Below are 13,992 nucleotides of genomic sequence, written 5' to 3' on the forward strand. Positions count from 1 at the left end.
ATGAGAACAACAGCTGCACATGCAGCTCTATTAGCTTAGAAATCTTTTAGGAGTTTTCCCCTCACTCCACATTTCCTGTCCATTAAGAAAATTTCACAACAGTTCTGAAGGTGCCATAAATGATAAAAGCTGGTGCAGTAAAATTCATGTGAAGACAAACACTAGTCTATCATGGATGAGAGTGCTCTAAGCTGCAATGCAAGAGAAACACTGTTTTATGATTCTGCCAAAGAACAACTAATGCATACAGGGTGAGATTGTGATAAAAGAAAGATAGTGAGAAAATGTGTGTGTGTGAGTGTGTGTGAGAGAGAGAGAGAGAGAGAGAGAGAGAGAGAGAGAGAGAGAGAGCGAGAGAGAGAGAGAGAGAAGAGAGAGAGAGAGAGAGAGAGCGAGAGAGAGCGAGAGAGAGCGAGAGCGAGAGCGAGAGAGAGAGAGAGAGAGAGAGAGAGAAAGAAAGAAAGAAAGAAAGAAAGAAAGAAAGAAAGAAAGAAAGAAAGAGAGAGAAAGAAAGAGAGAGAGAGAGAGAGAGAGAGAGAGAGAGAGAGAGAGAGAGAGAGAGAGAGAGAGAGAGAGAGAGAGAGAGAGAGAGAGAGAGAGAGAGAGAGAGAGAGAGAGAGAGAGAGAGAGAGAGAGAGAGAGAGGTGGGTGTGTGACGACATGTTTGTATGTATTTGAAGGGATGGTTAAAACAAAAATGAAATGGTCATCATTTACTTGGCCTCATGTCATTACAAACTGGTATGACTTTTTCTGAAACAAACCTATAACTAGCATTAAAGAAAGAAAGTCTTTTCAGCTCCAAAAATAAAATATAAAGCAAATAAAACTAAAAAACTAAAAACAAACAAATGGGTTAATAAAATGATTCTAATGTTCCTTTTTTTAAAAGAAAGTCATACAGGTCTGGAACAACATAAAGATGAGAACATGACGACGTTTTTTTGTTGTTGGGTGAACTAGCCCTTTAACGTCGGGGAGAATATACCAGAACGCACAGGGTGGGAACAGACTCCAGGAGGCCGGCCGCAGACCAGAGCAGGGGGACGCTGAGGGAGCAGTGGAGGAAGCATGGTCAAATAACATATCACACATGCAATAAGTGCAAAGCAATGCAACATACATTCCAAACACATACCACAGAGTCAGTAGGTGGTGTACAAGCAAGCAGTAAAATTGAGCTAAACCCCAGCAAAAAGGATCTGCAGTGTGAAAGCTAATCATATAAACTCTGCGTACTTCATTTTTTTCTTGCGTTGCCCTTAATCATGAAACAGTAAAAAGCATTGCTGCAATTACGCCCAAGAGCACACTCTTTTCCGGGCTGATTGTGCTGTGCCATGTCATTGCATCTCTGTGATAATATTACTCCCACAAAATTATGTGCCAAAAAGCCCTTCCGCCCACTTAATGCAAGCCAGCATTCTGATTGGTCTGATGAGTCATGATGATGATTCACCCTTCTGCAGATGCCAATAAGCACCGATTTGATACACAAGAAGGCGAAACCAAACAGAAACGGCTGAAGGTGATGGATAAGTCTCCAGAGGGCTTGGTAGGCCAGTTAGTCCAAGTCATGATGTAAATTGACTGGTCATAAAGCAGTCTGCATGGTCCACAGCCACTCCAAATATGACTAAATGTATTACTCGTGTTAGGATTGTGAAAGCTAGCAACAGTCCATTTGAGATGTCTATGAATCAAGCTATTTCTTTTGACATTCGAGTACTCTGCCAGTGAGATGGCGTGGGATAAATCTTACCATGCTGCACCACAGTGTGTGATATACATTTAAGGCACATACACACAACAAACCATTAGGAATGAGATCAAAAAACAGCACAACACATTTAACTATGAATGTGATAAATGAAGAGGGTCAAAGGGTTCTATGTGAGGAGGGGGGAGAGAGAGAGAGAATGTGGACTGGGAGCGAACCACAAATTTCCCATGCAGTGTGTTGATGACGTGTTTCGAGATCTGAAAACCTTGTCTAACACCCAATGTGTTGAAATCTAAAGTGACACTTTCTTAAAAAGCAGTTGCACCCTTCCCAAGGACACAGCTTGTAGTCTTTTCTTCATGGAGTTTTGAAGATTTCTGATTCATGCAACAGGACCCAGAGGCTCAAGTCAGCACCTGTTCCATTTCACTCAAGTACACACACCACACAGACTCCATACGTGGCTGATTCAACACGTCACTTGTAAACTTTGTTCCCATCGACTCTCTCTTGCTCTCAAACACGGTTAATATCTCACTGCAACACATGAGTAACAAGCTAGCCTTTAAAAACCTGCATCTTTACAAAGGCCCAACAGCCTCGGGGGAATCTTAATGCTTATGAACAGCAAGTGTGACCTTGTAGTTTGTTTCCTGATGATGATTGCTCAGTTAGTGCAGTTTATAATGCCCAGCAGTGGAAGTAAGCTGTTTTGGGATAGTTAATACAGACGTGAGCAGAAGAACTGATGAGCTGTCCCAGCAGGATTTGAGGTGTGTGTATGTGCGTGTGTGCTTTGTGGTACCTGGTTTTGGCACCGAGTTGGTGACAGACTGCGGGACCTTGTCGTTTATCAGCTCCACACACTCGCTGGGAAAGAAGCCAACCTGTGAAGAGCAGAGAAGGTTTGAAAAGCTCCTTCTCTCTCTGGAGACAGACATGCCAAGGCTTCATCATATCATCATATGCATAAGAACTGATGAGCTGCCCCAGCACTTAGTCACAACCAGAAAATAGCATGGCATCATGACACAAAATATTACAGTATCAATATGTTATAATAATTATTCTTGAGACAAACTACAAAGCTAAAATAAGGAGAAGGGTGAACTCTGACAATTTGACTTTTTAATGAACAATCATTTGACAATATCTGGTCGAAGATGTAGCCCAAACTATGCTTATATTTTGAGCTCCTGAAATGATCAAGTAGTGTACAGCATGATGGAAATGGGCATCTATTAGTTGGGATATGCTTCCATGTTCTGCATAAGCACATCTAGAATGATGTTTAACTAATCTAAAACAACTGAGAATAATGTAAAAATATTTTTTTATGTTTTTGAAAGAAGTCTCTTACGCACATCAACGCTGAATTTGTGATCAACAATACAGTAAAACAGTAATATTGTGAAATATTACAATATACATTTTTTTTTTTTTACATATTTTTAAATGTAATTTATTCTTGTGATGGCAAAGCTGAATGATCCTTCAGAAATAATTTGAATATGGTGATTTGGTGTTCAAAAACATGTCTTATTATTATCAATTTTAAAATCAGTGGTGGTGCTTAATATTTTTTTTTTTTGTGGAAACTTGACATTTTATTTCAGGATTCTTTGATGAATAGAAAGTTTAAAAGAACATTTTTTTTATGCATGCTTGTTGAATAATTTTTTTATTTGTTTTTACTGACAGGATAGGATTACATTCTTGCATTAGTCTAAAATCTTAATAATTAAGTAATTATTTTTATGCTTGCAAACTTAAAAGTTTGGTTTCCTGTGTTATATTTTGTCATTGCTAATTATGATGATCTGATGTCAAGCCAATGTAATTTAAAAAAAAAAAAAAAAAAAAAAATACTTTTTGTTGAGTCCTTCTGGAGTCCTTTTTGGAGCCTTAATCCCCTTAGAAATATTGCATGTATGACAAATTTTTTAAGTCCAGTGCTGTTACTGAGGTACTTTTTGGGATAAAAACAAATCCAAATCTACGCCATTATAAAATTCCAGTATCATATTAAGGTACAAAATCTTAGAAAAACACCAAGGATTATACATTTTAAGGGCCGTGCATCTTGTAAACCTGCAGATAAAAGAATCTAAATGAAGATTCAAAGTTCAGCAGTTTCTCACACACACAAACATGAAAAAATAAGAACACACAGAGACAAACTAACATGCTTGCCATGATTTACAACATAGTTTGATTTTATCATTCTATCATCTACAAACCAATTGAAGATTACTTATGAATCAAGATCATAACAAAAGCCTTGGTTTTCTGAGTCATAAGAGCTTATCTTGCAGAAAACATTAACCATGTCTATTAGTATAACCCTGACTGTCAACAATCTCAGACATTTTTTTGAAAAGCTCAGTCTCTTCAACATCAGATTTCTGACATTCCCTGAGACCCTGCTGACATCAGAGTGTGGTAATTTGGTGGAGACAGCTGGCACTGCTGTGTACTCATGCTCCCTCCAGACAGATGCTGGCTACCTGACCCAGCTGTAGCCTGGCAGAGCTCAACGTCAGACTGCCCCCCGGTGGATCCAGCACACATATGCCACCAAGAGCCAGTCTCACTGCGCAGGGCCAAAAGCACTGTATACTGACAGGGCAAAATAAAGGCGACATATGCTTGTGGGGCAATGAGAGAGAATGGTTTGGCAGGTTGGCAGAATGTGAAGTGACTCACGAGTGGGTTTGTGTACTCATATACACAAGTGAATGATGAGCCAAGCTCTGCTATTAAACTAGTGTCGTTTCACAAACAAACCATATTTTACACTGATAACAGTAATTTTGTTAGTGGTAGCATGACAAATCACACAGCTTGTTTTTGACACTTTACTAGATGGTGACAAAGCATTTGTAAAAGTATTTGCCAATTGGACCAAGATAGCATTAGGTTAATGCTTTTTTAAAAATTAAACTTAAAAGATGTCATTGCAAATGTCTGTTTATTGTCAATTTGATTTATTATATCATTATTTTATATTAATTCATTTACATTGTTATTATTTGAGGTACACTGCTAGTTCCTCCATAGCAGCCAAGTGATTAAAGAGTAGGGCTGGCACCACCATAGTTTGCAGGTTCAACTTTTATTAGAGACTGAAGAGCTATGATCACTGTGAAAGCACTTAACCGTCTGTTGCTCCAGGGGGACTCTACCTGCAATTTCTGAGCTGCCATGTACACTTAAAGTAAAGGACTAAATCACATGTAACAAACCTGGAAACCATGTTTTCCTCTCCACCAGGTGGTGTCCTCTTTGGGTGGCATGTCTATTACGGAAACAATATCCCCCACCTGACAGAGAAAGAAAATTATCAACAGCATTCTTCACTAAATAACTGTCATTAGTATGGCAATCACAGATCTTCAATACTGCATTAATCTATCTTCATTTTTAGCCCAGTCACCTCAAATGACAGCTCATCAGCAGCCTGGGCAATGTAGCGCTTGATCACGTGGGCCGCTGCGATAGCTGGAACATTTATGGATGACTCCTCATGCACCAGCAAGTGATTCCCTTTGTTGTCAACCTGGAGAAAGAGATGAATTATATTCAGCGAACATCCCTCATCTTCGCTGATTATTCATGTAAATAAAAAGCAGCCAATCAGCTCTCTCAGCTGGCATCAAATCTGTACCTCCATCCATGTGAGGGCAGGCCCACAGTTGATCTTGTTATCAGCAATCGCTGAGAGACGGGAGAGGTAAGCCATCAGCATCTGGGAAACTGCCTGTTGGGAGAAAAAGAGCAAGAGAGGGAGGGTTAAGCAAGTGTAACAGCTTCCAAGGGGGTAATTCTATAAATACAGAGTATTTTTACAGGGAAGTTAAAGGCGCACAACTTGAAGAACGAATGGTTAGAGTTTGCATACTTTCTCATTATAAAATGGTAGGGTAGGTATAAGGAATGCAGCTTTCCGGTTAAAAAACTAAGGAGAGTTTCGGCATAGCTCACATTAAACTTGTAGAAAAATCTATGTATATTTAAGTAACTCATGAAAACAACTGTTCTTGTTTACACATTCTCAAAAGCAATGCTAGTCTCTTCAGTGAAAGACGCTTTGTATACATTTATTTGAGGCATAACAGTCTGTCATTGTTTTTCAGAGTATATGTTTGGTGACTGTGGTATGGTTACTTTAAAAGGGATGAAGCTGCACACAAATATAAAATGATCTGAATTATACTTCCACACAGCTTGCATAAAACCTAATATAGCAGGAGGAGGCGTGGAGCGGTCTCATATTTATACAGCTCAAAAGATCTGTCTAATAAAAGTGCTCTACCACACATCTCTTTCTAAAATTTTACAGCCTATTTAAACCCCATTACATACAGCTTAGTCTAAAAATACAGTAGTTATAATAAAAGTATTTCCTAGTGGAAAACAGAGACAGTAGGATGTCAGCTCATCAGCAAAGGTCAAAATGTTAAAACCTGCAAGTAAAAAAAAAAAAAAAAAAAAAAAAAAAGCTAATTTCACAACACCAAACCAACAGCAGTCCTAAATAAAGTGTTTCTTTGTGTGTTTTACATAATATTTTTGGAGGCTGATTTAAGTTGCTCTATAAAACGTCAGCATGTGGTTTTGTGATGCTCCATATCCCAGTTTGGTCAACTTCATTTGTTTTAAACGTCATTATACATTCCTGTGTGTATTTATAATGCATAGCAAAAACTTTACTAAATACTGACAAGGAAGGTCAGTAATCAAGGTATCCGTCTCTCTTTTAGAAAAGATTAAATTGTTGCACTTTGATACAGAATGGTAAAAATGTTTATTCAAATATTTCTCCTCAAGTCACAGCAAATATGCATATGGAAAATATTGGAGGGTATTTTGGCCAAATATAAACCATAACAACGTACAAGACATTGCAAAAGATACACATACTGTTTAATGCATTAAATTGATCAAATGGGACAGTGAAGACATTTAAATGTTACAAAAGATTTCTATAAAAAAAAAAATATGCTGTTTCTTAACTAAACTTTATAATAACCCCTAAATAAGGGGTTTGATGACAGAGTGTATATATCAGTTTAATAAATATGAAAAGCAAGGGTTTTGGTGACTGGTGAACAGCCTACGAGAGAAAACAGGAGATGTACCAGTGAAAGCCTATAAGATTTTATTCATGATACACAGAGCACTGCTGGAATCTGTTCCAGCTGAACATTTCCCAGGATCCACACTCCTGTCAATTCCTTTCCCAGACATATGCTGGCACAGACTAACCAAAATGTAAAACTAAGGCCAAATGGGGCTGCAAAGGAAGCATAATTAGGTCAAAGAAGACTGAATAGACAGCTGCAAGATTTCGATACAGCTACATGTACCTCCAGAATCCAAGGCAACTCTGCTTGTGTTGACTATACTAGAGAAAATTGTGAAGAAAGTATGTAAACAGAAGTTGAACAGTGTTCTCTAATGATAGGGTTGCCTGCTTCAGTTATTTGCTCATGTTATGTTGTGCTCATGTGCTAATGAGGCTTATTTGTGTGAGATATCACATATTTAATGCATATGCTAGCCTCATAATGAGATTGTCCTTTGAGGTGTTTGTCCCTATAAATCAGAGCCAATTAACCTTTTAAGATCATCTTAGGGCTTGTAATACTGAGATCCCCTTTCAAGATTCAGATACATCTTTACCAAAATCTCTAAATTGTCTCTCTATAAATAAAATGGCAAAATTCAATGAAATATGACCTCAATGCTGTTTTCCTGTATTGAGAATCTCAAAGCACCCAGGTACACAGAAAAACCATAGTGGGAGCTTCCACTTAGCTGCTTTGGAGAGACTTCCATTACTGCAAAACATAATGTGCGGCATTATCAGCCACTCAAACTTCAAAGCAGATCAATTTAGCTGTGAAAATATGCCACGGTTCAAGTATACTCCTCTGTAAAACAAATGCCGGTTATGCCCAACACAGCAGGAAGAAGAGGTTTTTTTCGTATACTACAGGGATATCTATATGACGGTCTCTCAAGGGACACCATTAGGTGTTGTTAACCAGAATCACTGAGCACTCACTCACCACAGATGACTAAAACTGCTCTAAGAGGGGCATCTTCCAGGATAAGCTCCTTGTACACTGGGTATAAAAGGTCCAACCCTAACCATTCTGCATTTATCTAAAAAAAGGAGCCTAAAATGGCTCATTGGCCGCAGGGGAGTGCTAAAAGAAGAGTGCTTGGGGATCTTACCTCTGCTCTCTCCCTCAGGCTGTCGAAACGGGGAAGCTCGGGGAGCTGGGAAAAGCGGCGGTCATAGATGCAGAGATGGAGATGCTTATCCAGGACTCGGAAATCTTCATAGCTCCGCCTCACGATCCAGCTTCGTCCCTGCAGGGAGGTAAAAGAGGGCAGTAACTCAGAAGGTAAACAAACAAGTGTTCGAGCATGTTGACGTTTGGTCTGCAGAGTAAATATGAGGGCTTGTTTTTTGGATAAACCTCATTTGGCCAGTCTAGCACCACGATGACCACACGAAACAGCCACTTCAGAGCAGCCACATCACAGCTGTGTGTGTTTACTCCTCAACATAGCAGCATTCAAAGCAATGAGGAGAGGGACAGTGACAAACCATTTTTACAGGTAGAACTAGATTTGCATTTCCTGAAGGAAATACTGATACTTTTAGGGTAGATAAAGAATAGAATTCAATGTTTTGAAATAACATTTTTGATAAAGGTGAATCCCAATCCACTTCAGATTTTAGAATGTATTTTTAAACACCCAGAAAATTATGGTTCTTGGGTATTGGGTCATTCTTAGTAAAAGATTTGATTTTTCAATGTTGCATCATAAGATAAATGTTTCATGTTCAGAAAATCAGCTAATATGAATTAAATATTGAGCAGCACAACCGTTTTCAACATTGATAAGTAATGTTTCTTGAGCAGAAAAATCAGCATATTAGAATGATTTCTAAAGGATCATGTGACACTGAAGACTGGCGTAATGACTGCTGAAAATATTAAAATAGGTTAATTAAAAAGTTTTTATATTGTAATAATATTTCACAGTATTACTATTTTACTGATCAAATAAATGCAGCCTCTGTGGGCATAAAGGAGTTCTTTTTGAAAACATAAAAAAAAAAACTATCATCCTAACCCCTTTGAACGTACTGTATATCAAAGTAAATCAACTCAACTCTGTACATGAGTGTCTCTTAAAACGGCAAACATTACAAAACTACACTGCACTACATTATTGTCTGAAAAAAGGATGCAGTTATGATAGGGGCATCAGCAGCTGTATAGAGCACTTGAGAATTCTCAATTAGAAGATATCAATGAGCATGAAACTGAATATGCTGATGGGATTCTATGGAGAAGAGTGGGAATAGACTGAGTATGCTAGTTTCTCTTTCCTGCCTCTCTTTGTGGCTGCCCTGTGTAAAGCATCAATCATCCTGCCAATGTTGTGCTGCTTGACTAGAACACACTGTGCACTCCTGTAGACCCACGGTTGACCATAGCCGACCAATCAGATTTCCTAATTAAATGACATACAGCAGCATGTGTGAATTTGTTAGTTACAACAGTTTTTTCTTTTGGCCAATATTTAGACCGACATGATCCTAATCCAGGATTAAAAATAGCTCCTTTCATGGAAAATCAATTTTGAATACAGTTTTGTGGCTAGTAAAAATTCTTGATATATTTTCTCAATTCACCTGCCATTAGTGTGAAGATAAGGCACAAAAACTAATTTTGGTCCCTTGTACCTATATGTGATAAGACCATACTGAATTCTATTCTAGCTAAATTTACATTGTATAGGCCTATTATCCGCTCTAATGAACCTCAAGTTAATTTATGACACCACCACTTTTAAAAACCATTTAGTATTTTTCCTTTCTCTTTTGGAATATCTGCACTTTCCCTTTATTTCTTCAGTATCCAAGCCACAGAGTCCATATCCACACTAAATGGAAAACCTCAATGTCTATGATTCGCCCTAAACACTTCTCTCTGAACCAGGGAAGGGAGAAAAGACTTCAAAAAATGCTGGTGTACTAGTGCACCCATAGGGAAAACAAACAGTTGTTCAGCCTTCCTGCTTCCAAAGCATTTCATAGGGGACTGAGGAGCATTTGTTTGGAAAAACAGCAATGAGAGTGGAACTAAAATGTTTTTCCTGTGTGTCTGATCCCTGTCCATTCAGACGGCTCCTGGCCAAACATGGACTCTCAGTCGTTAATGTTTTATTTTTTTCTCATTTTAAACACACAGGAGCAGTGCTGTGGATTTGGATGAGTTCTCACACACAAAGATGGAATGAGTTTCCACACACAAACCAAGACTTCAGATATTTTTCCACTGAGCTTTCAATCACATCTGCCAGTGCTCAAATCAAGTACACAAGCAGACAGCTGCCTGATTTCTGTACCAGATTTAGGTACAGTTCACTTAAAAATAGATATGATGTCCAATTTAGTTTTTGAGTGGACTATCCATTTCAGTAGCTAATCTTTTACTTTTTTGCAAAAAAAGAACAGTTAAAATTTTGTAGCAACACACTAAAGCGAAACCGTAGAAGGTCTGCATCTCAAATTTATAAGCAACAACACATAATTGAGTTTAAGTAAGGCTATGGCTTTACTGGCGTGTCTCAAGTTGACAATTTCATCTCTCCCTTTACTGTGAAAAATCACCATACTCTTGCATTTGCATTTTGGTACTAGATTCTGCAATACTTGTTTTTGGAAGTTATGTTAGATGTTAATGTTAGATGCAATGGAGTGCACAAAGACGCCCATGCGTATGTACATAGACAAGCATTACTATACAATATATTCTGTCTTACCTGACAGTAGATCTGAACCAAATACACAGGCTCTTTTGACTCCAGGCCATTCCGTGTCACTTCAGTTTGTTCGTCTGCGAGGGTTAACTATAAAGAAAGAGATGAAGGAAAGAATGAACAGAGAGAAGAGAGCACTTTCTTGTTTTAGTGACAGCTGAAAACACTTAAGACATCACATTCTGTTGCTATTATGAGAATCTTTTTTGATATTGGTGAAAAAATGACTAGCAGCAACGTGTCTCTGTGTAGTAAGGTGCAGAGATTGTTCCCCGGGTTTGAAGAGGTGTTAAATGATTTGTCATCAGCTGAGCATATTGTCCACATATTATAAATAATAAATACAAGAGCGCTGAAACGGTGAATACAGTGACAGACGGATCACAGACTGAGCCATGCATGTAAAGAAGTCACTCATATTCTGATTACATTTCTTCAGTCCATCATAGCTTTTAGTGACAAATGTGAAATAAAAGTGAAATGAATATAAAAATGCAGTATATAAGCTTGAATTTAGTCTTATGTATCCAGCTTTTAAGGAATTATTATTTATATTACTTCACAGACATCAAAAACAACAATTGTTACATTAGATTATTTTTATCAACATGGTGTGTGTTTTATATGGTCAGTCACACTTTAGATTAGGGTCAGAAATGATGCAGAAATAGACCACAATCGATTATACAACTGATGTTTCTCCGATTTCATTCGTCACAAACGTGTTACTCACGCTAGCTATTGTGTGTGAGTGTGTGTGTGTGTGTGTGTGTGTGTGTGCGTGGCTGTGTGTGCGCGAGTCAAGTGCGAGTGTGTGTGTGTGCGTGCGAGTGTGTATGAGCCTTATTGTAACTTAAGTACACTTGACAGTTTCATGAACTTCTAGTATTTACTAGTGTTTGTTATAAATGGTCCTGTCGTCTGATGTGTTCAGACTTAAGTTTTGTTTGATGTTTACTACATTCAGGAAGTGCATTGCTTGGAGCAGAAAAAATAAAAAGGGAGTTCATATTGACATTCATTGATGAAACTTATAATTATGCTTATAAGTAAACACCCAATATCCTAGTAATATGCATGCTAATAAGCAACTAGTTAGTAGAGATAATTGGACCCTAAACTAAAGTGTTACCATATGGTGTGTGTTGATATAAATGGACTCACTATACATGCCGAGTGTAAACTGTTTTTTTTTTTTTTTTCTCAGGCGACATCGTGTCAATCATTGATGCATATATGGTTGAGGCTCACATTAAGTGAGGGGACTTTTTAAACATTTAAAATTGACCAGTGTACTATCATATCACATATAGGCTACTAGAAACTCTATAGTGTGCACTATAATGATTTACCTAATCATTTGTACAGTCATCTATTTATTTTTTTATCCATCCAAAGCTATAGCAGCAACATAGAAAACTCCAATCTCTGTGTTTAGCGCCAAATCTTTGACATGATTACCAGGTTAACTGACTCGTTATGTGTGCAATGGCTCACAAGCTCCCGAGTGTCTAAACTCGCAAAGTGTATGCCCAGCCTAAGAGTAATTACACACACAACGGATCTGTTTGTTGTCTCAAACGCTGTACATAACAAAAGAACTCTTTCTTGATGTGTTTCAAAATAGTCCCAGATCCATGTTTGCGAGGGAACATCGAAGAAATGTACCATAACTACATATCATTCATAAAAAAAGTCCTCTTACCCTGCTCCAAGTATATTGACTCAAATATTACCCATTACATCATCTCAGGGTGTTCACACACTGATTGTTGTGTTGCGTGAGTGAAAAAAATTCTGCTGTGACTCATTTGAGTTTCTTCATACTGTGAGATAGGTGATGACCTCAGCGAGAGACACACAAACATTTAATAAATAAATACAAATCTTTGTCTTGCCAAAAACAAAGGGTGACTATATTTCTGTCAAGTGCAGCTAGTCGCACTCCCACATAAAAATAAACATCATCATGCAAAAAGCCTCTATACTGGACTAACATCATAAACTCATTTAAAGAGGAGCAGAACGGCAAAAATCTTTTCAATAAGAGCTTTGACAGCAGCTACTTGGACTTCAGTTGGTAGCAAAAGCATTGAGCTGTAAATCTTGATAGAGCGTATAAAAGGTTGCATCCAGGTGGATCCACTGATAAATAATTTATTTACACACAATTTACCATGAGATCAATAAAGTGTCTCTCTATCTCTATCCATCTAGTTAAACAGCTTTAATGGAAGAGCAAAAATAAAAACAACCCTCTAACCACTTTGTGTTTATGTATAAAACTGATACTAACATCCATTTCTGATGATCTGATCACAAGTTGTCAGGTAAGACAGTGTCAATGAAAAGGTTAGCTATTTACACTTAGTGTAAACGGACACTGCCAAGATTTTAAACCCTTGGTTTGGTGGAATGATTACATATTGGATCCTGTGCTATTGTTCGGGAAACATTAGGGCATATTAGCACTTACACTACAAATGTGGTCACATGCGTTTCTGATCAAAACACAAAATGTTTTAGACCAATCTTACACCTGTATACTTGCAGTCTTTTAGCACTGTCCACTCACCTAGTTTTTTTTTAAACAACACTATGCAGTCCTTTGACAGTCTTCGTTTTGTACCTGAAGGCTGAAACCATATAAAAAAGTACCAAATGTTCCTTTAAATTAGAAAAAGATTGTGTGAACCCTGAAATCTGCAGTCAAATCTCACCTATACGAGTGTGTGGCAGTGTTAATTACACTCTAGTTCAGAAAGGTTGTATTCCTGTCATGATGAGTGAAAGCTCAGTGGCACTGCACTCTTTAGAGGGAGGGATTAAAGAAGGCAGGGTTACAGAGAGCTGTGAAGTATTAAATATCTGTCTCAGTGTGTGTGCAAGTGAAACTTTAGACATCTTAACAATACCACATGAAGGCCCGACTGAGCCACGCTCTGAGACTTCTGTTCATTCCACATCCTTACAAGTGAAAAGTGAAATCTAACGCTGCTGCTCTGACGCGAGCAAAGAAACAGACCTCTGACCAGCAAGGTCTATTTGAGAAGAGTGGGAAAAGATTAGAGAGAAGCACAACCAGGTGTACGTGAAATTTGGAAGCCGTGTGCTTCAGTAAGGTCCGGTAAGCAGTGCAGCTCTTCAGAAAACCCTGGGTAACATGAGGAGTAATGACCCAGTTATTCACAGCACAGTTTAAAACTCTCTTGAACAGCTTGCCAGCGCTGAGAGAAAGAGAGGTATCCCCACCACAAGTGCCAGGAAAATTAACTCAGATGAGCTTCCATAACCTAAACAGTTAGGGAAATATACTTTAGCAGTGACCACAAAGGGTTTTTAACATGAAGTCCCATGGGACACACAAACAAATGCATTCGCAGAAGTGGTCAGCAATCCTTGTTGGAACAGAACGTCCA

General features: G+C 38.2%; 1 protein-coding gene across 3 annotated transcripts in view; it reads right to left on the reverse strand.

Annotated features, from left to right (window-relative positions):
• arhgap32b (Rho GTPase activating protein 32b) overlaps positions 1 to 13,992 on the reverse strand; it is a 119,239-nt gene that overhangs the window by 23,170 nt on the left and 82,077 nt on the right. For 2 of the 3 annotated variants that reach the window (XM_081390185.1, XM_081390184.1), the window contains exons 6-11: positions 10,577 to 10,663; positions 7,967 to 8,104; positions 5,391 to 5,483; positions 5,160 to 5,282; positions 4,969 to 5,046; positions 2,529 to 2,610 (exon numbers count right to left, since the gene is read on the reverse strand). In XM_081390185.1, coding sequence (XP_081246311.1) covers positions 2,529 to 2,610; positions 4,969 to 5,046; positions 5,160 to 5,282; positions 5,391 to 5,483; positions 7,967 to 8,104; positions 10,577 to 10,663 — 601 coding nt within the window. Of the gene's footprint in view, positions 1 to 998; positions 1,050 to 2,528; positions 2,611 to 4,968; positions 5,047 to 5,159; positions 5,283 to 5,390; positions 5,484 to 7,966; positions 8,105 to 10,576; positions 10,664 to 13,992 lie in introns of all 3 variants that reach the window. The other variant, XM_081390183.1, reaches the window with a different exon arrangement.

Source organism: Scardinius erythrophthalmus, assembly GCF_964197995.2.
Source record: "Scardinius erythrophthalmus genome assembly, chromosome: 17".
NCBI lineage: Eukaryota > Metazoa > Chordata > Actinopteri > Cypriniformes > Leuciscidae > Scardinius > Scardinius erythrophthalmus.